At 47.6% G+C, this 25,686-nt stretch overlaps 1 protein-coding gene across 1 annotated transcript in view; it reads right to left on the bottom strand.

Moving 5' to 3' along the window:
* LOC117519112 (dimethylaniline monooxygenase [N-oxide-forming] 5-like) overlaps positions 1 to 4,981 on the bottom strand; it is a 52,994-nt gene extending 48,013 nt beyond the window's left edge. The window contains exons 1-5 of the mRNA XM_034180410.1: positions 4,845 to 4,981; positions 4,520 to 4,708; positions 4,260 to 4,425; positions 1,338 to 1,480; positions 998 to 1,197 (exon numbers count right to left, since the gene is read on the bottom strand). Of these exons, the coding sequence (XP_034036301.1) occupies positions 998 to 1,197; positions 1,338 to 1,480; positions 4,260 to 4,425; positions 4,520 to 4,708; positions 4,845 to 4,976 (830 nt within the window). The 5' untranslated portion in view covers positions 4,977 to 4,981. The remainder of the gene's footprint in view (positions 1 to 997; positions 1,198 to 1,337; positions 1,481 to 4,259; positions 4,426 to 4,519; positions 4,709 to 4,844) is intronic.
* Positions 4,982 to 25,686: the final 20,705 nt, after the last annotated feature.

Below are 25,686 nucleotides of genomic sequence, written 5' to 3'. Positions count from 1 at the left end.
GAAAGGAGTCAGTTGAGGTGGCTCGGGCATCTTTTCCGAATGCCCCCTGGATGCCTCGCTGGAGAGGTGTTCCGGGCACGTCCCATTGGGAGGAGTCCCTGGGGAAGACCCAGGACACGTTGGAGGGACTATATCTCTCGGCTGGCTTGGGAACGCCTTGGGGTTCCCCCGGAGGAGCTGGGGGAGGTGTGTGTGGATCGGGAGGTCTGGGCTGCTTTGCTTGAGCTGCTGCCCCCGTGACCCGACTGCGGATAAAGCGGAAGAAAATGGATGGATGGTTTGGCAGGGGTGGTGGCCAAGTGGCTAGTGCACTTGGTTTCAGCGTGGAAGGTTTGTGGTTCAAACCCCACCTCTGCCACATTTTTCCCTGTAATGTGGAGTTCCACCAGGAAGGGCATCCGACGTAAAACTTGTGCCAATTCAACTTGCAGATCGACCTTGGATTTGCAGTGGTGACCCCGAGAGCAAACAAGGGAGCAGCTGCAGGGACTTTTACTTATATGCTTTGCAATTAATTCCATATATAATACACATACGTATATAGACTCTCAGAACCACAAAAACAATTAATAAAAAAATTCACTCTTCAAAACCATAACAAAAATATTTAAATGAATAAAAATAAACTGTAGTCTGATATTTGCAAAAATGGGCCATCATGAACATTCTGACCCTGATGTATTACTGCACTACAAGATTTATTTTGGATTTTTTTTTTTTTTATCACTTAAATTAAGGTGGTGTGTGTGATGTAACAATTTTCACCTTGCATATCAGGGTTTTTGTGATTTTGGAATCAGGCTTCTGCAAAAGTCTGAATTGAACTGGCAGTAGTTCCTGCAGATTTTAATCTTTCAAGGCACATGGTTCCCAATTTGTAGATTAAAAAAAAAAGAAAGAACAACAACAACACTCTGACAGTGTTGCAAAAGTTGAGTCTAATGGCTAAAACAAGTCAGTCTCATGGAAACATGGGTAACATAATTTAAGTAGTCACCTGTGTTTAGGCATCAAACTGTACAGTCTGTGGTCATATTTGTTGTTCAGTGCCCTTTCTAATGTCCAGTTGAGCAGATTCTTGGGAAGAAGGCGAGAGAGAACACTGCTGAACCTCGTGAGAGCCACCATGTCCATGGGCAGTCCTTTGAAGGACAACCTGCTCAACACCCAAACTCCACCGCGTGTGCTGAGAAATGTCTGTCAAAGACAATGAGAAGAATGACTACAAAAGACAACGGTTACATAATTACTACATGGAGCAGCCATAATACCAGCAGCTAGAAGTACATGGAATTTATTTTTTTATTTTATGAAATACCAAAGTCACAAAAAGTCACCTTCTCTGCATATCTACTGATGTCCACAGCAATGTCTGCAGCAGAATTGCCAATGCCAACCACGACCACCCTCTTTCCACTTAAGTCTTTAGCGTCTTTGTATTCACAGCTATGGTAACACTTTCCAGAAAATATTTCATGACCTGGACAGACAAGTATTGATCAAGACTGCAAAGACAAAATCTTGTTTCTTTCAAAAAAAAAAAAACAAAACAAAAAAATGCCATCAACAAATTTTATTTGTAGCTATTTAGTTGACATTTCAACAGTCATAATCACAGACTGAGTGAATTATATGAAATGTACACTGAGGTGGTGAGGAAGCCACAGAGAGGAGGTAATAAAGACAGAATCTTTCTACAAAGGGAGGAGTTTGGGAGATAATTCCTTGATGGTGTCATTCCTCAGGGAATGAATGTTGAGATCATATTGTGTTGCTGTTTTTTTTTTTTTTTTTTTTGGACAACATGGCAAGAGGTGTTTGGTGATGCCGATATCTTTGCAGGCGAATGAAGCGGGACGTCTTTCGGGTACTGGTGCTGCCTATCTTGCTGTATGGTTGGGAGACTTGGATGCTAACCAGTGACCTAAAGCCCCGGTCACATGGCACCAATGAAGGACACTGATGCCAAAACGAAACAAGAAATCTGGACTTGCATTGACTTTCAGAGACATCGTTTAACCGTCGTCCAGTTTCGTTTCTGTAGCTGGTGCTTCGTCAGAATTTTCAAATTTGAAAAATGTGAACCCATTCCAACAACAACCTCAATTTGTCCATATTCCGTTTTGCTGTCTGTTTTGACGGTTGCTCATTGGTTGTGTAGCTCCCGTACCGTCAGTGTTCCATTTGATTGTCGTCCAACTTTGTCCAACCTCCCAAGTCCAACGTCTTGCACAAACATTGGCGATATTTGAACGGATCAATAACTAAAGATCTGATCAGCTGAACATGACTCGTCCATGTGTGGGATGAAATGCAACATTTTCATACAGAAACAATAGCGGCAAGAACGTTTTATCAACTACTTTAACTATTTATGCACGTTGCAGTTTTGTTTTGGTCTTTTATGCGCTCTGCATTCGCAGTCTTTTCGGTGATGGGAGAAGTGCCGGCTCATTCGTCCATTTTTTCTCGACGATTTGTGGCTTTATGACTTTATTTCCTTTGTTCAGCTAACGCCGTGTGCTGTGTGACTGGGCCTTAAGACGACAATGACTGGATGTATTTTTGAAGCAAGTGTCCTCGAAGGATCCTTGGGTACCGCTGGAATGACTTTGTATGAAACAAGCGGCCAGTGAGAGTGACTAAGATGAGTATCACTCATTGTGAGGGGGTGTCAGCTATGACATTTTGGCCAAGTGGCCCATTTCTTTGTGCATGATCCAGCATGCAGGTGCCTGAGGACCCCAGTGGCTGGAGAAGCCAAGGAGACGTCCATATTTCACCTGGCTGTGGTAGATAGATGGTAATTTTAGAGATGTTGGAATGGACCAGTTTTCTGCCTGGGTAGTTGCCACCAGGCGGCTCCGTGGTGTTGTGGATGTGGCAAAGCACAGCACCAGTGCATGCTCTCACACTTGACTTAACAACATAACACAATGGAACATGGTGGTTTAGTAGTCTGCACTGTTGCTTCACAACAAGAAGGTCATGGCATCACTTCCCACCTGGGGCCTTTCTTGTGTGGAGTTTGCATGTTCTTCCTATGTTTGCGTGGGTTCCCTCCAGGTGATCTGCCTTCCCTCCATAGCCAAAGACATGCATGGTAGGTGAATTGAGAACATTATATTGACTGTAGGTGTGCGTGCAGGTGTGAATATGTTTATCTGTTTATATGTGGCCCGACACCGACTGGGGTCCTGCCCAGGTATACCCCACCTTATGACCTATGACTTTTGGGATATGCTAAAACATCCCCTGCCCCCTCCCAGTGACTCATAATTGGAGTAAGCAGGCAGGCAAAATATAGTGTGTTTGCATGAAAAACCATGGAAAAGTGAATTTAAAAAAAAAAAACCCAGCACCCCCCCACAGTGAGTGACAATCCTGTCTTGGAGGTCTACAGACAATTCCTTTGACTTCATGCTTGGTTTGTGCTCTGACATGTACTGTCAGCTGTGGGACCTTATATGTAGACAAGTGTGTGCCTTTCCAAATCATGCCAAATCAACATAGAAACAGTAGAAACATCTCAAAGATGATCAGTGGAAACAGGAGGCACCTGAGCTCAATTTTGAGCTTCATGGCAAAGGGTGTGGATACTTATGTACGTGCAATTTCTTTGTTTTTTTGTTTTTTAAATTTTTAATAAATTTGCCAAAATCACAAAAAATGTCATTATGGAGTATTGTGTGTAGAGTTTTGAGTAAAAAAAAATTAATTTCATCCATTTTGGAATAAGGCTACAACATAAAAAAATATGGGAAAAGTGAAGTGTTGTGAATACTTTCCAGATGCACTGTATATGGTTCAGTGGCTAAGGAGTTGTTCTACCAATATAGATTTGGGGTCAAATCCCACTCATGCCAGGTATAACCTGTGTTGGATTAGTGCCGTGCCCAGTGGGAGTCATACAGTCTCATCCACTTCATGCTACGGAATCTGGAGATAAGAACTATAATGTCAATGTATTATTTTTTGTAAATTATTAAGATTTCAAATGTAAAGGTGATTGAAATGTAAAGCATAAGCACTAAGGTGTCCAAAGGACCAAGGTATTGATCACAAAGTATTTGTAAATGCACCTGCACCGAGTGGCCCCAGGACCTCTATCGGGCTTACTTTACTACTTTACTTTCAATGCACTGAGTTTCTTATTGGCTGATTAGATATTTGCTTTGATGTGCAGTTGAACAGGTGTACTTTATGAAATCATGAGCGTACCTGAGAAATATCAGAGATTTAGTTACCAGTCCACAAACCTGGAAAGTCGGCCAGTGGTAAGTTAGGGTGGGTGTAGTGGCCTGAACACACAAGCACTGCATCAAAGACATGCTTCTCTTCTTTTCCGTCCTTGTTAACTGTCACTACGTCCCACTGACCAGACTGAGAGAAATCTGACTTTTGCCTTACACTTCTCACTGTGGTCTGTTGCATACAAAAACACACTGAGAAATTTACATTGACACAAACACACTGAAATTCAAGAAAAAACATTTATAGTGAAGAAGAGAGTAACAACCTGGAAATGAATGTATCTGAGCAAGTCAAAGTGCTTTGCATAGAGCCTGAAGTACTGCAGAAGCAGAGAGTGATGCATGTAGTTTGGATAGTCACCAGGCATGGGAAAGTCACTGAAACACATGATCTCCTTGGAGGTGTTGGTCACCAATGATCTATAAATGCTGGTAGAATTGGGCTCATCTGACTCCTGTGGGCAAAACAGGGAAAGTGACAATTTTAGAGGAGAACATGGAAGCGTCAGACTATGAATGACTTTCTTAGGATACAGTATTATGAGATGTAAATTATGAACAGAAAATGTGATTAAAAAAATTCACACATGCCTTAAATTTCCATAGACCACCAATGTCATCACTGCATTCAAAGCAAACAGGCTCCAGGCCCTCATCAATGCAAGTCTTGATGCAGGTCAATCCAGAACTTCCCGCTCCAATCACCACCACACGCTTGACCATTTCAACCAGCTGTCAAGGAGGGATGAAAAAGGAGAGATGTCTGTAAAAACAAAAGATGATTAATTCATGTTTATTTCATATTACAAGATGGGAGACATGGGATCGCAATCATTTATGAATCAAGAGCGTATTAGGGAAGATTTTGACAGGTGGGTATCGCAGATGAAGCTGGAGCTTGCTGTTCGAAGAGTGTCAAAGCTGTGAGAAGAGTGTCACAAAATCAATGGTCAATTATCCAAGCCTGCTGGTCCATTAGGGCCCCGTCACTCTTAGAACCCTGTCACACATAGCAAGAATGAGAAGCCGAATTACATGAGAATGACGACTCGGCCCACATCCAAAAAGTGTCAAGGTGCAGTCTGAAAACGTCGGACAGCAGTCTCAGAGCAGTCTACATGGGCGGGCCCATTTATGCTGCTCCATGAGTGTTGTGCACATGTGCACAACACTCGTGGAGCACTCCAGGTGGGACACCCATCCAACGGCAGTCTATGTGCAGTCTGAGCACAATCCCACTGCAATCTACATATTCGGATGGCATCATAACAGCATTCGGAGCAATCTGATTGCGGTCGCGGAACCCTGACATGGATCAGGCACGTCAAATCCTGTCGGCATGTCCTGCTTGTGCCACATATGTGCACCTCCACTGGATCCCATTCAGGGAGCCCAAAGGATATATTGATATGGAATATGTATGTGGCATGGAGCCATCATGTGAAGTGGAAGTGAACATTGCAGAATCATGCCGAAAGCACCGTCTGTCCCTGCGAGTCCATGCATCATTGTGCACATCAGAGGCTTTGTGCGGCACCCACAATGCAGCTGAATGGGATGTCACTCCCGTAATACACAGATTATCTACCTCTGTTGGAGGAATGACAGTGAAACTGTTTTGCCAGCCCATGACACCATAAATATGCATGTGAACTCACCTCCAGTACAGCATCAGATGTGTTTCACAGCGCAGGGTGGACACTGGCCAGGGAAGCCCCTCTGGCATCAGCTGCTCCGTTTGCTGATGACACCAGCTCACAAATGCTCTGTCCACCACGGCATAAAACTACCCCATATTAAGTACAGTCCCATGGCGCGCTGTATGCTGGTGATCCAGCTTGTCAGTGTGGAGCTCAGCTCTCCCGTGTTTGCTGCTGACAACATTGACGTTGCCATGCTGTCCGTTGGCACGGTGCTGACAGTCTGTCATGTTTGGAAGATGCATGTCCATCCTGCCGCTGCTATGACATGCCCAGGTCACTGCACGTGTAGCGGGATGAAAGTCCCGGGTCCCAATTGAAAAGACGTTCCCGCTAGCTTGGCTAACGGGGAGTTCCCCTTTGGCTGACCTGGTAGAGGAACGGTCTTTTGTGTGAGTCGCGTGGGTTCGATTCCCACCGTTGTCCCGGCCCCGAAGGTCCTGCTGCCACAATCTGGCGTCACGAACAGGATTCTCATAGGGTGGGAGCAGAGACCTGTGTTCCTCAATTTGTGTTTTTTTGTTTTGTTTGGTATTGTTCTGAGGCAAAGCAGCAGTGGGTTCGCAATTGGTAAGGTATTACCTTTTTTTTTGTTTTTTTTTTAAGAGGTTTTTTTTTCTTCCTCTCTTTTTGGTTAAGTTGTAGCCATGGAGGAACAGTTGCAGGAATTAAGAGAGTTAGTCGCTCAGTTGAAGGCAGACAATGAGGGGTTGCGACAGGAGCAGGCCGTAGTTGGGTTGGGCCCTAGCACTTCGGCGTCTGCTGGACCTCCTGAGGCCCCCCTTCCTGAGAGGCTAGTTCTGGTACCTCGGGACCAGAAATGCCCTATGTTTAAGGGAAGATCAGGAATAGGACTGAGCGAATGGATTGAGGAGGTAGAGGCTTGTATTAGAGCGCGACATCTATCTACATCTGATAGGGCGTTCTTTTTGTTTGATCATCTTGAGGGGGAGGCACGTGAAGAGATTAAATTTCGGTCGAGGGAAGAGCGGGAAGATCCAGCTGAAATCATTGCAGTGTTGCAGGAGTTGTATGGTTGTTGTGATTCTTATGTTGCTCTGCAGGAAGCGTTCTTCTCCCAACGACAACAAGAAGGTGAAACGTTGCAAGAGTTTTCGTTAGCATTGATGCGTCTAATGGCGTCTGTTAAACAGCATGCCCCGGGCGACATGCCTAATGCTGACGTCCTGCTACGCGATCAATTTGTAGAGCATGTTAGTGATGGCTCCCTCCGCCGGGAGTTGAAACAATATGCGCACAGGCAGCCGACTGCTACATTGCTTGAGGTTTGGGGTGAGGCAATTCGGTGGGAATGGGAGGGTCTGTCTGGGGGTTCTCGGGGTCATAGTTCTTCTGTCCCTTCACTGCTTGGTTTTCAGTATGGTGTGAACGGTGGCCCCACAGTTAATCCATCTTATGGGTCTGAGCTGTCTGAGATGAGGGAGATGCTCGGGCTCCAGCAGGAGCAGCTTAATCAGCTCACTCAGAGCATCTCCCAGTTACGCAGCTCTCGTCAGCGTAGTCATTCTCATCGTGGCCCTCTTATTTGTAACCGATGTCAACAACCCGGTCACTTTGCTAGGGAGTATGATGGGCACTCAGTTTTCTCCATCTGCATGGATGACCAGCCGGCCGACCCATTCTGTTGAACCAGCGGAAAACTAGTTCCCGCCGAATTGCAGAGCCACAGTTCGGAGGGTGTAGCCACAGGCTCAAAGTTTGCCGTTGGCAATTCTGAAGTCGCTAAATTGGTGTCATCTTGTCCCCATTTAACTGTGAGCATGGGTGGAGTCAGTGTCTCTTGTTTAGTGGATACTGGCTCTATGGTCTCTGCAATTACAGAGAGTTTATTCCTTCAACATTTTAAGCCATGGGGCGAGGAGAGGCTTCAGTCTTGCCAATGGCTTCAACTTAGAGCAGCCAATGGCCTGGCTATCCTCTATATTGGCTATTTGGAGCTTCCGATTGAGCTTTGTGGCAAGCTTATGCCGCAGTGTGGGGTCCTTGTGGTCCGGGATCCTCCTGGTAGCAGGTCTGTGCCAGCTCCCGGTGTTTTGGGGATGAACATCATACGCAAGTGCTACCAGGAGCTGTTTGGCCAACATGGTCCCGCATTGTTCGATTTGCCATCTGTGTTTGAGGCCCCCGAAGCAGTTGTGCAGGCACTACATTCGTGTCATCAGGCTAGCGTGTCAACCTGTCGGTCTGCCTCTGGTGAGGTCAAGGTGTGTGGCAGGAGGATGTGGCGAATTCCTGGTGGGGTGATGCGGATTGTTGCAGCAACCTGTTCTGGACATTACTCAGGCACTGCCGCACTGTTTGAGCCTTTGGAATCTGGTCTCCCTGCTGGATTACTTGCTTCGCCAGCTTTGGTTTGGGTCATTGGGGGGACAGCCTACATTCCTATAGTGAATGTAGGTACCACCGAGGCACTGCTTTATCCTCGTACCTTAGTTGGCAGCCTAACTGAGGTAGACGTTGTGAGTCTTCCTGCTGGGGTCACAGAAGTACCATCTAATGTGGCCACAGTCTCACCTCAGTCGGCTTCCATTTCTGTGCTTGAGCAGATCACCTCCCTCCCCTTGGCTTCTTTGTCTGTTGAAGACCAGTGTATGGTTAGAGCTGTCCTCACAAAGTATGCTTCTGTATTCGCCGCTCATGATGGTGACCTTGGTTGTACCAACTTGATCACCCATGACATCCCTTTGTTGGATGATGTTCCTGTTCGGCAGCGTTACAGGCATATTCCTTCATCTGAATATGAGGTAGTAAAAGCACACATAAATCAACTGCTGGAGGCTCAGGTGATTCGGGAGAGCAGCAGTCCGTATGCTTCTCCCATTGTCCTTGTTAAAAAGAAGGATGGCAGCCTCCGTATGTGTGTGGACTACAGGCAGTTAAATAGTCAAACCAGGAAGGATGCTTTCCCTCTGCCTCGTATTGAGGAGTCTTTGGATGCTCTGACCGGGGCTCACTGGTTTTCGACTCTGGACCTTGCTAGTGGGTATAATCAGGTTCCAGTTGCAGAGGGAGTTCGAGCCAAAATGGCGTTTTGTACACCCTTCGGCTTGTTTGAGTGGAATCGCATGCCCTTCAGGCTCTGTAATGCTCCGAGCACCTTTCAGAGATTGATGCAGAGGCTTTTTGGTGATCAGCAATGCCAGTCATTGCTGCTTTACCTGGATGATATTGTGGTCTTCTCTTCGACTGTTGATCAACATCTGCAAAGGTTGGAGGTGGTGCTCGAGCGGTTACAGCGAGAGAGCCTTAAAGCAAAGCTTTCCAAATGCTCCTTCTTTCAGAGGGAAGTGTGTTATTTGGGGCATGTGATTTCTGACAAGGGTGTTGCTACAGACCCTCGTAAGGTCGAAGTGGTGGCTAATTGGCAGCCTCCCACCACAATTTCTGAACTGCGGTCATTTCTGGGTTTTGCCAGCTATTACCGCCGGTTTGTGGAAGGCTTTGCCAAGTTGGCAGCACCCTTACACCGATTAGTGGCTGAGCTGGGAGGAAAAAGGTCTAGAAATAGATCACCTACTGTGGTTGGGCACTGGTCTGATGAATGTCACCGGAGTTTTGAGTTATTGAAGACCAAACTCACCACTGCGCCTGTGTTGGCATACTCCGACTTTTCCCTTCCTTTCATCCTGGAGGTGGACGCAAGCTATGGTGGTTTGGGGGCAGTATTGTCACAGCAGCAGAATGGCCAGATTAGGCCGATTGCTTATGCCAGCAGAGGTCTACGGCCCACCGAGCGCAATATGGAAAATTACAGCACTATGAAGCTGGAGTTTTTGGCGCTCAAGTGGGCCATGACTGAAAAGTTTCGAGAATACCTGCTTGGTCATAAGTGTGTGGTCTATACTGACAATAATCCCTTGAGCCACCTTTTCTCAGCTAAGCTTGGTGCCACGGAACAGCGCTGGGCAGCTCAACTCGCGCAGTTCGATTTTGACATTTGTTATCGGACTGGTCGGGTTAACAGGAATGCTGATGCATTGTCTCGTCATCATCCTCCTGGTCCGTTAGACCTGGAGGCTATGCTGCCTGCTACGGCAGTTCCTGCAACCTTACAGCGGGAATTGCAGCCTAGCGCCGCCAAAGCGATTCAGGGTGCTGTTGTGGCTCTGCCTCATTATGTGCCCCGGGATCTCTCCCAACTCCAACAGGCCGACCCGGTCATTCAAGAACTTTTGACTTTTTGGGTGCAGAAGCGGCGTCCAACTTGCGTGGAGCGTAAACAACTCTCCCACTCTGCCCTGGTGCTGCTCCGCCAGTGGGACCGCTTGGTGGAGAAGGAGGGTATGTTGTATCGGCAGGCCTTCCGCCCTGATGGTACCGATGGGGTGTTGCAGTTGGTGTTGCCTGCGGCATTAAAGGAAGGGGTATTAACGGAAGTACACCAGAGACATGGCCATCAGGGTGTTGAAAGGACCTTGGAGTTGTTGTGTTTGCGCTGTTACTGGCCAGGCATGTCCACTGACGTGGCGCAGTCGTGCCGGTCCTGGGATAGGTGCCAGGTTGCCAAAAACACTCAACCAGTCGCTTTTAGCTTCATGGGGCACCTGCTTGCATCTCGGCCAAATGAGATCTTGGCCATGGATTGTACGGTACTGGAACCTACTGCTACAGGCCTGGAGAACGTCCTTGTTATGATAGATGTTTTTAGTAAGTACACTCTGGCCATTCCCACCCATGACCAACGTGCATCTACTGTGGCACAAGTGTTAGTTACAGAGTGGTTTTATAAGTTTGGGGTCCCCGCTCGTATTCACTCCAATCAGGGGCGTAACTTTGAGAGTTTGCTGATCCAGCAGCTTTGTAGTCTTTATGGCATTGAAAAGTCCCATACAATGCCATGTCATCCAGCTGGCAATGGGCAGTGTGAGCGGTTTAATCGAACCCTTCACAACCTGCTGCGCACTTTGCCCACCGCTCAGAAACGTGAGTGGCACGCCTGCCTACCGCAACTCCTTTATTCGTATAACACCACCCCCCATCAGTCAACAGGTGAATCTCCATTCTTTTTAATGTTTGGACAGGAGCCTAGGCTCCCAGTTGACTTTTTGTTGGGCCGTGTTCAAAATCCAGTTCGTGGTGGTGTTTCAGAATGGATTCAGGAGCACCAAGCCCGGTTGCGGATGGCATTTGAGGGTGCCATAGAGAGGTTGAGGTTGGTAACAGAGCTTCGACGAAACAACTATAATCGGCGGGTCCAGGATGTCCCTCTGCACGAGGGGCAGTTGGTATTGTTGCATGACTGTAGTGCAAAGGGCCGTAATAAAATTCAGGATTTGTGGAGTTCTGTTCTGTATCAAGTCCTGAAAGCACCAAAAGACAGGGGCTCTGTGTATACTATCGCCCCCGTGGAGGACTACTCCAAAATTAAAACGGTCCACAGAACCCTGTTAAAGGTAGTGGCTGGAGTTGGTACCCCTGTGGACCCGGGTCCTCTTTCTCCGGAAGGAGAACTTCTGGAGGAGGAACCCCCAGAAAGTGATCTGTTTGTGGTGACTCGTGGAACTTGTCGTGGAACTCCTAGTCGCAGGGTGGCAATGATTCCAAGCACCTCACCATTGCAGGGTGGTGCAGTTCTTCCAGGGCAAGCGTTAGATTCTCCTGCCCCTGAGGTGACTGATTTGCCACCTGCCCCGTTGGCAGGTTCACAAGATGCTCCTTTGGATGCCACTGGGGGAGCAGTTAGGCGAACTGCATGGTCAACAGCAGGCCAGCACTCCAATAGGTACCATCTACCTAGGCCCGTGGGTCAAGTGGTGGATGGAAGACTGGGTGGTTCTGGCCCAGTGTCCAATGCAATGATTGCCCTTTTTAGACCTTGGGATTAGGTTAGGTTGAATCGATACATCGTCGGGGCGACGATGAAAAAGGCGGGGGTAGAATGTAGCAGGAGGAGTATTCCCTGTCTCTCCCCTGATTGTCATTTGGTTCATCCAATCCTCACTAGGGGCGCACTTCAAAAGGAGTGGTGCCTTATGGGTGGGCCCTTCCTGGTTCGGCATGGTATTGAGCGGGCACGCTTAGCCACTCCACTTCTACCACTTGGCTTCTTTTGCCTCACTCCCGGTGCAGCACGTCATCGTGCAGTGAGTTGCCAGCCTCCTTCTGTGCGCTATCTGGGTGTGCGCCTCGTTTTCTGCAGCTCAGGCAGGAAATCTGTGGTTATCGTGTTGTGGGGGAAACGTAATCCGTAGGTCGTTACGGCGGCATCAGCAGCTGTGGCGCTCCTCTCTCCCTTCCTGTGATTAAGTGGCTTCTCCATTGATTTCTGGGATGGACAGCGGCTCTGGACCGGCTGCATGAGACCGCTGCTGCTTTGCCTTATTTGGTTTTAGCGTGTTGTCTGCACGTGCTAATGTTAGCATACCTCCCCGGTGGCTAACTTAGACACCCGCAACATATCCAGGCCTCTCTGCGCAGTAGCCCTTGTGGGGGTTTGGATTAGAGTCTAGCAGTTTTTATTTTTTTTATTTTATCCCTTTCCTTTTAACTGTACTTTGTGTGTTTCTTTTTAATATTGGCTGATGTGTTTTTTTTTGTGTTTAGTTTGTGGTTAATTTAAAAAAAAAAATTTTTGAACTATGTTTCGTTTGAGGGATTGTTTTGAATTTCTTTTATTATTTGTTTTTCAGTTGTTGGGCAACGGTGGTGGTGTAGGGGCCCAGGGTGTTGGATCCCTCGATTCTGGTGTGTTGTGCTTCACTCACCCCGCAGGATTGGACCTTCACAGTGTGATTGTGGTGTGTGTGCCACGTGTGACTGGGGTGTTTATTTCTTTCTTTAGGGACCATCACTGCTGGTGTCTCCTTCTCACCGGTAAGCCCTTGCTGTTGACCAATCCCTCCATGTTTTGTATTTGTTAATTAATATTTAACCACAACACAAGTTGGCCATTTTAAACATTTGAAAATAAAAATTGTGAGTTATTGTAACTTCAATCAATCAATCAATTTTTTTATATAGTGCCAAATCACAACAAACAGTTGCCCCAAGGCGCTTTATATTGTAAGGCAAGGCCACACAATAATTATGTAAAACCCCAACGGTCAAAATGACCCCCTGTGAGCAAGCACTTGGCTACAGTGGGAAGGAAAAACTCCCCTTTAACAGGAAGAAACCTCCAGCAGAACCAGGCTCAGGGAGGGGCAGTCTTCTGCTGGGACTGGTTGGGGCTGAGGGAGAGAACCAGGAAAAAGACATGCTGTGGAGGGGAACAGAGATCGATCACTAATGATTAAATGCAGAGTGGTGCATACAGAACAAAAAGAGAAAGAAACAGTGCATCATGGGAACCCCCCAGCAGTCTACGTCTATAGCAGCATAACTAAGGGATGGTTCAGGGTCACCTGATCCAGCCCTAACTATAAGCTTTAGCAAAAAGGAAAGTTTTAAGCCTAATCTTAAAAGTAGAGAGGGTGTCTGTCTCCCTGATCTGAATTGGGAGCTGGTTCCACAGGAGAGGAGCCTGAAAGCTGAAGGCTCTGCCTCCCATTCTACTCTTACAAACCCTAGGAACTACAAGTAAGCCTGCAGTCTGAGAGCGAAGCGCTCTATTGGGGTGATATGGTACTACGAGGTCCCTAAGATAAGATGGGACCTGATTATTCAAAACCTTATAAGTAAGAAGAAGAATTTTAAATTCTATTCTAGAATTAACAGGAAGCCAATGAAGAGAGACCAATATGGGTGAGATATGCTCTCTCCTTCTAGTCCCCGTCAGTACTCTAGCTGCAGCATTTTGAATTAACTGAAGGCTTTTTAGGGAACTTTTAGGACAACCTGATAATAATGAATTACAATAGTCCAGCCTAGAGGAAATAAATGCATGAATTAGTTTTTCAGCATCACTCTGAGACAAGACCTTTCTGATTTTAGAGACATTGCGTAAATGCAAAAAAGCAGTCCTACATATTTGTTTAATATGCGCTTTGAATGACATATCCTGATCAAAAATGACTCCAAGATTTCTCACAGTATTACTAGAGGTCAGGGTAATGCCATCCAGAGTAAGGATCTGGTTAGACACCATGTTTCTAAGATTTGTGGGGCCAAGTACAATAACTTCAGTTTTATCTGAGTTTAAAAGCAGGAAATTAGAGGTCATCCATGTCTTTATGTCTGTAAGACAATCCTGCAGTTTAGCTAATTGGTGTGTGTCCTCTGGCTTCATGGATAGATAAAGCTGGGTATCATCTGCGTAACAATGAAAATTTAAGCAATACCGTCTAATAATACTACCTAAGGGAAGCATGTATAAAGTGAATAAAATTGGTCCTAGCACAGAACCTTGTGGAACTCCATAATTAACTTTAGTCTGTGAAGAAGATTCCCCATTTACATGAACAAATTGTAATCTATTAGACAAATATGATTCAAACCACCGCAGCGCAGTGCCTTTAATACCTATGGCATGCTCTAATCTCTGTAATAAAATTTTATGGTCAACAGTATCAAAAGCAGCACTGGGGGACTTGGGACCACGCCTCTGCTTGTCTTTCTTACCCTAGTTTGAGAATCTCTTTTTCTTTTGTTGGTGACCTGTAGGGGTCGCCACACACACACAAGGATGTGAGTGGATGAGCAAATCGGTGTATGAGTGGATGGATGAGGCATGTAGCACAATATTATGTACACGATGTTTCATTTGTCACAAAAAATTTAATTAATGGTACCCCCATTGATAGAGTTTTCTATATATTGTCAATATTATTATCAAATATTAATGTCTTTTTCTTTACTTTGATGCCTTTACTTTGATGAACTGCCTTTCATCTTGTTTTGATTCTGTTCTCTGTTTTCCATATATACATATATGCATGTGTGTGTAAGAGTTCATGCACCACTATTCTTCTAAATAATCACTCATTGTTAAAACAATAATATAAACTAAACTGTTGAGTAATCATTACAACTGCTCCCATGAGAAAATAACACTTGTTCTTTTGCTGAATGCTGAACACAGAGAAAAGTAACATTTGTTGGTGAATGAATTTGCAGATTGTTTTGTCGAGCACAGATTAATATTTCGGCCTTGAGCAGAGAATAACACAGCCTATACACTAGTTCGAGGCTGGCGCTGTAATGTTTCAATTTGAAGAACAATTACTATCTGTCTGAGTAAGACTGCAAGGCGCCTTCCAGGTGCGAAGTGATACAAAATGAATTGACTGAAGAAACACAGCTGTGCCTTGTATATTGTTCTGTAATATGTCTGCGTGTTAATAAATTCAGGAGCAAAGTGGGCGGGCCCTTCAGAGCTGACTGATGGACAGTGACGAGGGGTCACGCTGGCTCTCCCTGATCAGGAAATGAAATTCAGTCTCTGGCGTGATCATTCTTTGTGTTTAGTTAAATGAGTTGCTTTTTACAGATTTCAACTCTGACACCCATGTATTATACATCATTGGAAAGCTTAGGTTGTGTACAACCCAATTCAGATACTTTCAGAGCTTAATAGATTGGCAATAAAAGTTCAGAAACCAAAATGTAAACACAAGTCACGTTTTTTTGAAAAATGACCATTTTCAATCTTATACTGTGTTGTCATAAGCTGTAACATACCCAATTTCAAGCTTTATAAAAGTGACTTATAATCAAATTATTAAAAAAAAACAACAATCAATATATCAATTTTCAGGCTTTAAGACTGCTATCAGCTATATTTTTCATGACAGAATTGTAAAAATTTAAGTACATGTGTCTTATTTTTGCAGGCAAGGTCATATTTGCTATTTGGACCAAGAATTTCCAAGATTATATAATTTTCTGTGTTCTTAGTTTCATTTGAGCCCTATTTGAAGACAACTGGGTGAAAATTGACCAGCTCTCTCTGCGCTCACTGGACTCTGTCGATACTTTTAAAAGCCAACTTAAGACTTTCTTTTTTACTCAAGCGTTTGCTTAGCTTTTGGGCTGCTCTGCTATCCTATGTTATGTTTTATGTTTTTATGTCTCGGCCATTGTCTGATGTTTTGTGTGGTGTGCTTTTATGTTGTGAAGCACCTTGTGGCTCTATATAAATAAAATTTACTTACTTACTTACTTACTTATATAAGGTTTTAAAGAAAAGCAGTCTAAATCCAAAATCGAGCTATATGTGACACAGCAGGCTGGGAATACAAACCTGTCTGAATTTTGCTTTGCGCATGACATGAAATGCACTTTAAACCATTTTAATTACTAGATACAATACATGGATTGTTAATACAGTGAAAAATAAGTCATATATCATCAAGTAGAGAAATCTAGGAAGCAAGGTTCACACGGCAGGATAATTAGGCCAATATCGGACCCGATCTTCCCCTTCCGACAACCTTAAGGACGCCCCGACAATCGTGATGATGCTAAAGATAATCATATCAGATATTCCTGCCGTGTGTGGTGTGTTAAGACCGCGCTCATCTGCTCGTAAGGACGTCAGGAGCGCTCCGATCGCAAATTGGGGATATTCAACATGTTGGATTTTTTTTGGCCTGATATTGCAGCGTGTGTTGTGTCCTCCGACCAAAACGAACATGCAGCCTACTGAATGTGACATGTAGCCAATCAGAAGGTGAGGTGATGGATGTACGGTGTGGAAAATAAAATCAGAACAGCTGTTCTGACGTACCAGAAAGTCCGGTGGTCGCGCTGTATCCACTCCTTTAAAGAACGCCTTTTCTTTTTCTTTTTGTATTGTTTTTTCCCTCTGTTTTAAATAGTCCACAAAGTACCTCCGTTTGTTTACGCTGAATCACGTTTAATCTCGAGAGATTTTGTGAGATTTCCTGTCTGAGCTGGGAATGTTCATGTGTGAAATCTGTTCGTGTGTGGTGTTGTTGTCCTTACTGTGTGGCTGAACACCACACACTGTACGACCAAACCTGTTAGAGCTATGATTGTTGTGTGGGCCGCTGAAGAGGAGGTACTGCTGGCCTACTACCAAAGGGCGCCCTGCCTGAAGTGCGGGCTTCAGGCACGAGAGGGCGCTGCCGCCTCACAGGAACAGCCGGGGTGACAGTTGACACTCATCAACTATGACAGCTGTCACCAATCACCAGATCATCACCCACATACACAAAAGCCGGACGACATCTCCACCTCGTCGCCGAGATATCGTCTACCTCTAAGGTAATACCTCAGCCATGATTGTGCCGTGCGCACATTACTTTCTCTATTCTGTGATATTGTTTCAGGAGTCTACTCACTGTTGTCGTCTGTTGGAGTGCGGAGTGGTGACGTAGTGAAGGGCATTCACTTGTCACGCCAAACTACAGAGACAACCGGAGTTGAACTGTGTTGGAGGTGGAGATGTTGTTCCCACCTGGAAAGAAAAACTTGCTGACTGTTTACTGGGTGTGTGTTCACACACCCAGTAAACAGTATCCTTCGGGTTCGGTGGCAGTGGAAATCGTGTGGGATCCGGTTCTACTCGGGACGGACATCTCCTATCCTCGAGCCTACCCACACGTCACCTTGTATATTTTGATTGTGATCCAAATTCTATGTTTGTCTGTATTCTCGTTGTGCACATTTCACAACAGTAAAGTGTTGTATTTTTGGCTCATCTATTGTCCGTTCATTTACGCCCCCTGTTGTGGGTCCGTGTCATTACACTTTCCCAACAGGATATCTCGGCCATCGTCATGGATCCCGAGGGGCATCAACCATCTGTTGGACAGCCAATGGAAGAGCAGGGTGCACAGGCATTTGCAGGAGGCGTGATTGGTGAGTTGCAGCAAATCCTCACCGCCTTTACTGCTCGGTTGGATCTCATGACTGAGCAGAACGTTATCCTCAATCGCAGGATGGAGGCTCTCACCGCGCAGGTGGAAGCGCATGCTCAGGGCGCTGCTGCAGCTCCTCCTCCTGCTGACCCGGTGCCGAATATAGACATTCCACTGGTCATTCAACGACCCCCCCCCACCATCCCTTGAAGCATAAATAAGTCCCCCAGAGCCGTACGGGGGTTGTGTGGAGACGTGCGCAGACTTTTTAATGCAGTGTTCTCTCGTCTTTTCACAGCGTCCCGTGATGTACGCGTCAGACGCCGGTAGGGTGGCTTATGTAATTAATTTGCTTCGAGGTCACACGCCTGGGCAATGGCACTCTGGGAGCAGAATTCATGGCTCCTTACCTCTTATACTGGGTTTGTGAGGGAGTTCAGAACAGTATTTGATCACCCAAACAGAGGCGAGACTGCTTCAACAACGCTGCTGTCAATGAGACAGGGGCGTCGGAGTGCAGCTGAGTATGCGGTCGACTTCCGCATCGAGGTACGGCTGGAATACCGCTGCACTCCGCGCTGCCTTCGTAAACGGACTGTCGTCAGTCCTGAAGGAGCATCTGGTGGCTAAGGATGAGCCGCGGGATTTAGATCTGGTCATACGATTAGACAATCGGTTAGAGGAACGCCGTCGGGAGCGAGACAAAGGGCGTGGTCGGGTACGCGCCGTCCCTCTCCCTTCTGGGTCCGAAAAGGTACCGCACTCCCCACGCTCCACTGCCTCAGCGCTCCGTGTGGCGACAGCTCCCCCTGCTGACGATGCTAGGGACACGAGTAGGGCTAAAGTCAGAGTCACTAACAGACAAAGGAGACTGGCCCGCAGAGAGTGTTTTCTGTGGCTCGAGCGAGCACATACAGAAGAATTGCCCCAAACGGTTAAACACCAACGCCCGCTCTTAGAAACTGGGCTAAGGGTGGGCCAAGAAATTCACGTGGGACAAACCCATCTTTCTGCATGACTCCCAGTTATGATCCTGAGTGGGGATCTAACCCTCCAGGCCCCTGCACTGGTGGACACAGGGTCAGAAGGGAATCTGCTGGATGGGCAAGGGAGGTAGGGCTCCCTCTGGGGGCACTTCCTTCGCCATTGAAGGTACGGGCACTAGATGGCACCCTTCTCCCTTTAATCACGCACAAGACACTACCTGTGACTCTGGTGGTGTCTGGGAATCATCGGGAGGAGATTGAGTATTTTGTGACTCCTTCTACCTCCCGCGTGATTTTGGGCTTCCCATGGATGATCAAACACAATCCCCGGATTGATTGGCCGTCTGGGGTTGTGGCTTAGTGGAGCGAAACCTGTCACCGGGAATGTCTAGGATCCTCGGTTCTGCCCGGTTTGACCGCTAACGAGGAGGTTAAAGTTCCCCCCAATCTTGCGGCGGTGCCTGAGGAGTATCACGATCTCGCTGACATCTTCAGCAAAGATCTGGCACTCACTCTTCCCCCACACCGTCCGTACGATTGCGCCATTGATTTGATCCCGGGCACTGAGTACCCGTCCAGCCGGCTGTACAATCTCTCACGTCCGGAACGCGAATCAATGGAGACCTACATCCGGGACTCGTTAGCTGCCGGGCTGATCCGGAACTCCACCTCCCCGATGGGTGCAGGTTTCTTTTTTGTGGGCAAAAAAGATGGCGGCCTGCGTTCATGCATTGACTACAGAGGACTGAACGAGATTACGGTTCGCAACCGGTACCCTCTACCCCTGTTAGATTTGGTGTTCACACCCCTGCATGGAGCCCAAATATTCACAAAACTCGATCTTAGGAATGCGTACCACCTGGTTCGGATCCGGAAGGGAGATGAGTGGAAGACGGCATTTAACACCCCATTAGGTCACTTTGAGTACCTGGTCATGCCGTTCAGCCTCACCAACGCCCCTGCGACGTTTCAGGCTTTGGTAAATGACGTCTTGCAGGACTTCCTGCACCGATTCGTCTTCGTATACCTAGACGATATTCTCATCTTTTCCCCGGATCCTGAGACCCATGTCCAGCATGTACGTCAGGTCCTGCAGCGGTTGTTGGAGAACCGGCTGTTTGTGAAGGGCGAGAAGTGCGAGTTCCACCACACTTCTTTGTCCTTCCTGGGGTTTATAATCTCCTCCAACTCCGTCGCCCCTGATCCGGCCAAGGTTGCGGCGGTGAGAGACTGGCCCCAACCGACAAGCTGTAGGAAGCTGCAACAGTTCCTCGGCTTTGCGAATTTCTACAGGAGGTTCATTAAGGGCTACAGTCAGGTAGTCAGCCCCCTGACAGCTCTAACCTCCTCCAAAGTACCATTTACCTGGTCGGATCGGTGCAAGGACGCGTTTAGGGAGTTGAAACGCTGGTTTTCGACTGCACCAGTTCTGGTGCAGCCCGATGCTAGCCGCCAGTTTGTGGTAGAAGTGGATGCCTCGGACTCAGGGATAGGAGCCGTGCTGTCCCAGAGCAGGGAGTCCGATCAGATTCTCCATCCTTGTGCCTATTTTTCACGCAGGTTGACCCCAGCTGAGCGGAACTATGACGTGGGCAATTGGGAACTCCTCACGGTGAAAGAGGCTCTTGAGGAGTGGAGACATCTGTTAGAGGGAGCCGCGGTACCATTTACGGTTTTCACGGACCACCGGAACCTGGAGTATATCAGGACCGCCAAGCGGCTGAACCCCAGGCAAGCCCGCTGGTCATTGTTCTTCGAGCATTTTGACTTCCGGATCACCTACCGCCCCGAGACCAAGAACCAAAGATCGGATGCCCTGTCCCGGGTTCACGAAGTCGAAGTCAAAACCGAGCTGTCAGATCCGCCGGAATCCATCCTACCCGAGTCCACTATCGTGGCCACCCTCACCTGGGACGTGGAGAAGACTGTCCGGGAGGCCCTGGCACGGAACCCGGACCCAGGTAACGGACCGAAGAACCGCTTCTACGTCCCACCAGAGGCCAGAGCTGCCATCCTGGACTTCTGTCACGGTTCCAAACTCTCCTGCCATCCAGGGGTGCGAAGGACCGTGGCAGTGGTCCGGCAGCGCTTCTGGTGGGCGTCCATGGAAGCCGACATCCGGGACTATGTCCAGGCCTGCACCACCTGCGCCAGGGGAAAAGCTGACCACCAACGGGCACAGGGACTCCTCCAGCCGTTACCTGTGCCCCATCGCCCCTGGTCCCACATCGGCCTGGACATCGTCACGGGCCTCCCGCCGTCCTGGGACATGACTACCATCCTCACGATAGTGGACCAATTCTCCAAGGCGGCCCACTTCGTGGCCCTCCCGAAGCTCCCTACGGCCCAGGAGACAGCAGACCTCCTGGTCCACCACGTCGTGCGTCTGCATGGGATACCCGTGGACATCGTCTCAGATTGAGGTACCCAGTTCTCCTCTCAAGTCTGGAGGAGTTTCTGCCGAGAACTGGGGGCCACCATGAGTCTCTCATCCGGGTATCACCCGCAGACCAACGGACAGGCAGAACGGGTCAACCAAGAACTGGAGCAAGCCCTGCGCTGTGTGACGTCCGCGCACGCGATGGCCTGGAGTGATCATCTGGCCTGGATCGAGTACGCGCATAACAGTCAGGTGTTCTCTGCCACCAGCCTCTCCCCGTTTGAGGTGTGTCTGGGGTACCAGCCCCCATTGTTTCCTGTGGTGGAGGGAGAGGTCGGTGTGCCCTCGGTCCAGGCCCACCTGCGGAGGTGCCGTCGGGTGTGGCGCACCACCCGTTCTGCCTTGTTGAAAGCCCGGATGAGGGCCAAAGCCCATGCAGATCGCCGGCGTTCCCCGGCCCCTGCATACCAGCCCGGGCAGGAGGTATGGCTTTCCACGAAAGACGTTCCTCTACAAGTGGACTCCCCAAAACTCAAAGACAGATACATTTGACCATTTAAGATCCTCAAGGTCATCAGTCCTGCCGCAGTGAAGCTGGGAGCTGGAGCTTCACTGCGGATCCACCCGGTTTTTCATGTCTCCAGAGTGAAACCATATCACACCTCACCCCTCTGTGCTCCCGGATCGGCGCCGCCTCCTGCCCGGATCATCGACGGGGAGCCGGCTTGGACTGTGCGTCGGCTCCTGGACATCTGCCGGAAGGGCCGGGGTTTCCAGTAATTGGTGAACTGGGAGGGTTATGGACCCGAAGAACGCTCCTGGGTGAAGAGGAGCTTCATCCTGGATCCGGCCCTCCTCGCCGATTTCTACCATCGCCATCCCGACAAGCCGGGTCGGGGGGGGGGGGTCCTGTTGTGTGGGCCGCTGAAGAGGAAGTACTGCTGGCCTACTACCAAAGGGCGCCCTGCCTGAAGTGCGGGCTTCAGGCACGAGAGGGCGCTGCTGCCTCACAGGAACAGCCGAGGTGACAGCTGTCACTCATCAACTATGACAGTTGTCAACAATCACCAGGTCATCACCCACACACACAAAAGCCAGACAACATCTCCACCTTGTCGCCGAGATATCGTCTACCTCTAAGGTAATACCTCAGCCGTGATTGTGCCGTGCGCACATTACTTTCTCTATTCTGTGATATTGTTTCAGGAGTCTACTCACTGTTGTCGTCTGTCGGAGTGCAGAGTGGTGACGTAGTGAAGGGCGTTCACTTGTCACACCGAACTACAGAGACAACCGGAGTTGAACTGTGTTAGAGGTGGAGGTGTTGTTCCCACCTGGAAAGAAAAACTTGCTGACTGTTTACTGGGTGTGTGTTGTCAGGAAAGATGACTTTAAGCTTGCTTTCAGCTTGGTTTCATCTTGGAATATAATACGAGCCATGGAATTAATATACATGCTGTTGGCTTAAACTGTTTGGTACCTTCCAGGAGTAAGTGAGGTCATACCGGACTTTTCCATTGCAAATGGGGAGGCCCACGGAATGAACTCGGTGGTGAAGACGAGGGAATATATCTAAAAATGATTCTAACATGACAAGTATGATCAAATGAAGTAGTAATGTGTTAAAATTAAGAGTTGATTAGAAGATGTATTTTACAAATAAGTGAAATGAATGATTATATGAGTTGTTTTTCATAAAGAGTGCAGAGTCAGAGAAAAAGAGGAAGTGAAGAAGATGTCACAAGTGGGGCAAGAAAAGCTGATGTTAAACAACTGATCAAATGATTAAGATGTTGGTAAAATATGAAATGAATAATAAGGAATGAGAATGTTTGTATATGATCATATTAATTGTTTTTTATGTGAAAGAGAGTTGTAATGAAATTATTGAATATGACTGATGTGATTCTAAAGAAATGATTTAAAAGAATGAATTCTCAGAAAAGCTGAAGTGTTAACAGAAAAGAGGAACTTGAGAAATAAGTTACTGGTAGGGGCTGCGGAGATTTCCAGTAAAGCAGAAGGAGAAGGGAGGAGGTTTTGAGTCAACAGCGTCCCCATGGTAACCAAGATCATCTGAGGACGACTAGAGTCAAGAACATATATAACCTGTTGAAACACCAGAAAACGGGGTTATTCTTCCAGGGAGAGGTGCTGTTGGCACTACTCCCCTGCTACGAGGAGATCACAAGACTTGACCATCTTGTGAGCATCAATTGGAATCGTGGAGTGAGAGGATTGGAGCCATAAAAGATCATTTGAGAGAGATTTGAACTCCCACTCAGGCTGTCCAGTCACGGAGTAGCAGAACGATGGAGGATAACCACTGGCCTTAAGTCTGAGTGGGGAATGTTCAACGATTTCTCTCTCAAGGAATATCACAGCATACCAGAATGGATTAGATCAATTTTTGGTTGATTGAAGATGGAATAAATTCTTATGTGGATTAACTTCCTGAAGGATTACAACATCACACAAGGATCGTGGTCAGCTAACGACTAATAGCTGATGAAGAGGAAATCAAGTTCGTCGAGCTGGGGACCTTAACCTCGAAAGCCTTCCTCCCTCACTCCTAGAAAAAATTGTTAAGAAGTCAATCCAGTCCCAGTCAAAGTAAGATCAGTCAGAATTATTGAATTAAAAACAAAAATCTCTGCCAATCATTATTCTAATTATACTTGAATTACTGTTGTGAAATTATCACCATATAACCTATTTTGATTATGTTATCGGCACTTGCAAAACCTGCAATAAAATTTCAAGCATGCAGTTAAAGTGTTAAGGCTCGGACATTGGATTATTGATGCTTTTTAAGGTGTAAAAGTTAAGTTTATTGGGTATACAACATCAAGTGCTCTAAAAGGTTAGTCTGGTTTTTAATGAAAATAACACATCCTGGGGACTCACTGTACGAGTCACTAAATTTAAAATCTAGCAACATTCCAAGAGCCCTGATCCATAAGAGGAGAGCTGCCGTTAACGGGCGTGGCCGGTTCGTATCCTGGTTCCTGAGAAGGCTATTCAACCGGGGTGCGAGATCAGCTTCAGCGGGGTGGACGTCCGGATGGAGGCGGTGAGCAGCTAGACGAATCTCCTCGCCACCAGCTTGAACAGCCTTTGTGTATTCCTGCCGGGTAATACCCATGGAGACATGAAGGTCGGACCCCAGAGACGGAGAGCTGGTTTTTGTTGTATGGCTGGGGGGCCTGGCTGCCTTTTTGTTTCTGTCTTTTGTTTTTCCTTCCAGGTGGCTTGCATTTGGGACTGAGTGGCTGTGTTGCTGAGGTTATCAGGACCTCACCCTGATCACTTGCGGCTCGTCAGGACTCACAGCTGTGGTGCATCTATATGGATTGGAACATGGTGGCATTTAAGACTGGAGTATACAGTGTGTATTTGCCAGAGACTCGACCTTGTGACCAGACGGGTGAGATCGTCGTCTCGGGAGCCATCTCGTCATCAGTGGATGCAGAGAACGTCCAGGGTTTGATGCACGGTCTGTGAAAGAGGAGGGGGTGAGGTCTCACGCTCGTCAGCACACTTCCTGAGGTACGTTAGATTTTGTGACTAACGTTTATACAGTCAGTAAATGTGGTGTCCCTCACACCTTATTATATTGAGCTGTACGTTAGTCATGTATCGGCTTCCACTGCAGTGGAGTTTTGTGAACTGGATGTTCCATGCCTGCAGGTTGGGAAGCTGATTAGTAATTAAGCCTGGAAGTGTTTGCTGTTTATGTACACCTTTGAGTGGTCTCTCTGTGTAGAGTGTGGACTCACATAATGGTTCCTTCTTTCACAGACTCGGTTTGTTGCGGCCACCTGGGGTGTGTCGGCGGGGTCCTTGGGTCCGAACGGCTTCTGGCTACGGACCGTTAGCGCTGCTGGGAGCGCACCGTATCACCACCACGCCAGACCGCACACTCTTTTGTTGTTTTGTATCACATCACTGTTATGTATTAAATTCAGTTAGCCTTTGTACCGTGCTTTGCTTATTTCATACTGGGTCCTTCAAACGCTGGTCGGTTCTCCGAGCTGCGTCCGACACATAACAGTTTTACACAAACACACTCATCAGAGAGTGAGCATGTGCCGTGTATCTAAAAAGCAGGATCTGACACGTGGCGCCCAACGTGGGGCCTGACAAAGTGTAGTCGGGTCCGAGGAAGAATCCTGGCCAAAGGAGAGTCTTTGTCATTGGGTAGGTGGAAAGCCTCTGACTAGATCACCAAAGGAGACAGTGTTGTGGAGAGTGTCGGCTGATGGCCTGTATAGGTCCAGTAACGGCTTGAAACATATCTGTCCTCCAGAGGATTGAAAATTTGGAGGCGACCACCAGAAGGACGAAGTAAAGACAACAGGAGTAAGTATCCCAGGGAGCTGGGATCAAGGACGAGAAGCAGATGTGTCACTGCTGGATCGTCTGGACTGGGACGAGAAGCAGACGGGGATAGCCTGCTGGATCATCACGAAACGACGAGGAAGGGAAGCAGGCGAGGGAGCCTGCTGGATCGGATCGTCAAGAAAGCAGGTATGAGAGTATACCGTGCAAAATGGTGATCTACAAGAGAGAATAGGATCATCACCCCGTGAGGTTCCTGAGGGGAGAAGCGGGGAAAGGAGCAGCTGATTTGGAATTAACCTC

The sequence above is a fragment of the Thalassophryne amazonica genome, chromosome 10 (genome assembly GCF_902500255.1).
Source record: "Thalassophryne amazonica chromosome 10, fThaAma1.1, whole genome shotgun sequence".
In the NCBI taxonomy this organism is placed as follows: domain Eukaryota; kingdom Metazoa; phylum Chordata; class Actinopteri; order Batrachoidiformes; family Batrachoididae; genus Thalassophryne; species Thalassophryne amazonica.
The sequence above is the reverse complement of the archived record's forward strand: the minus strand, read 5'-3'. Positions and strand labels throughout refer to the sequence as shown.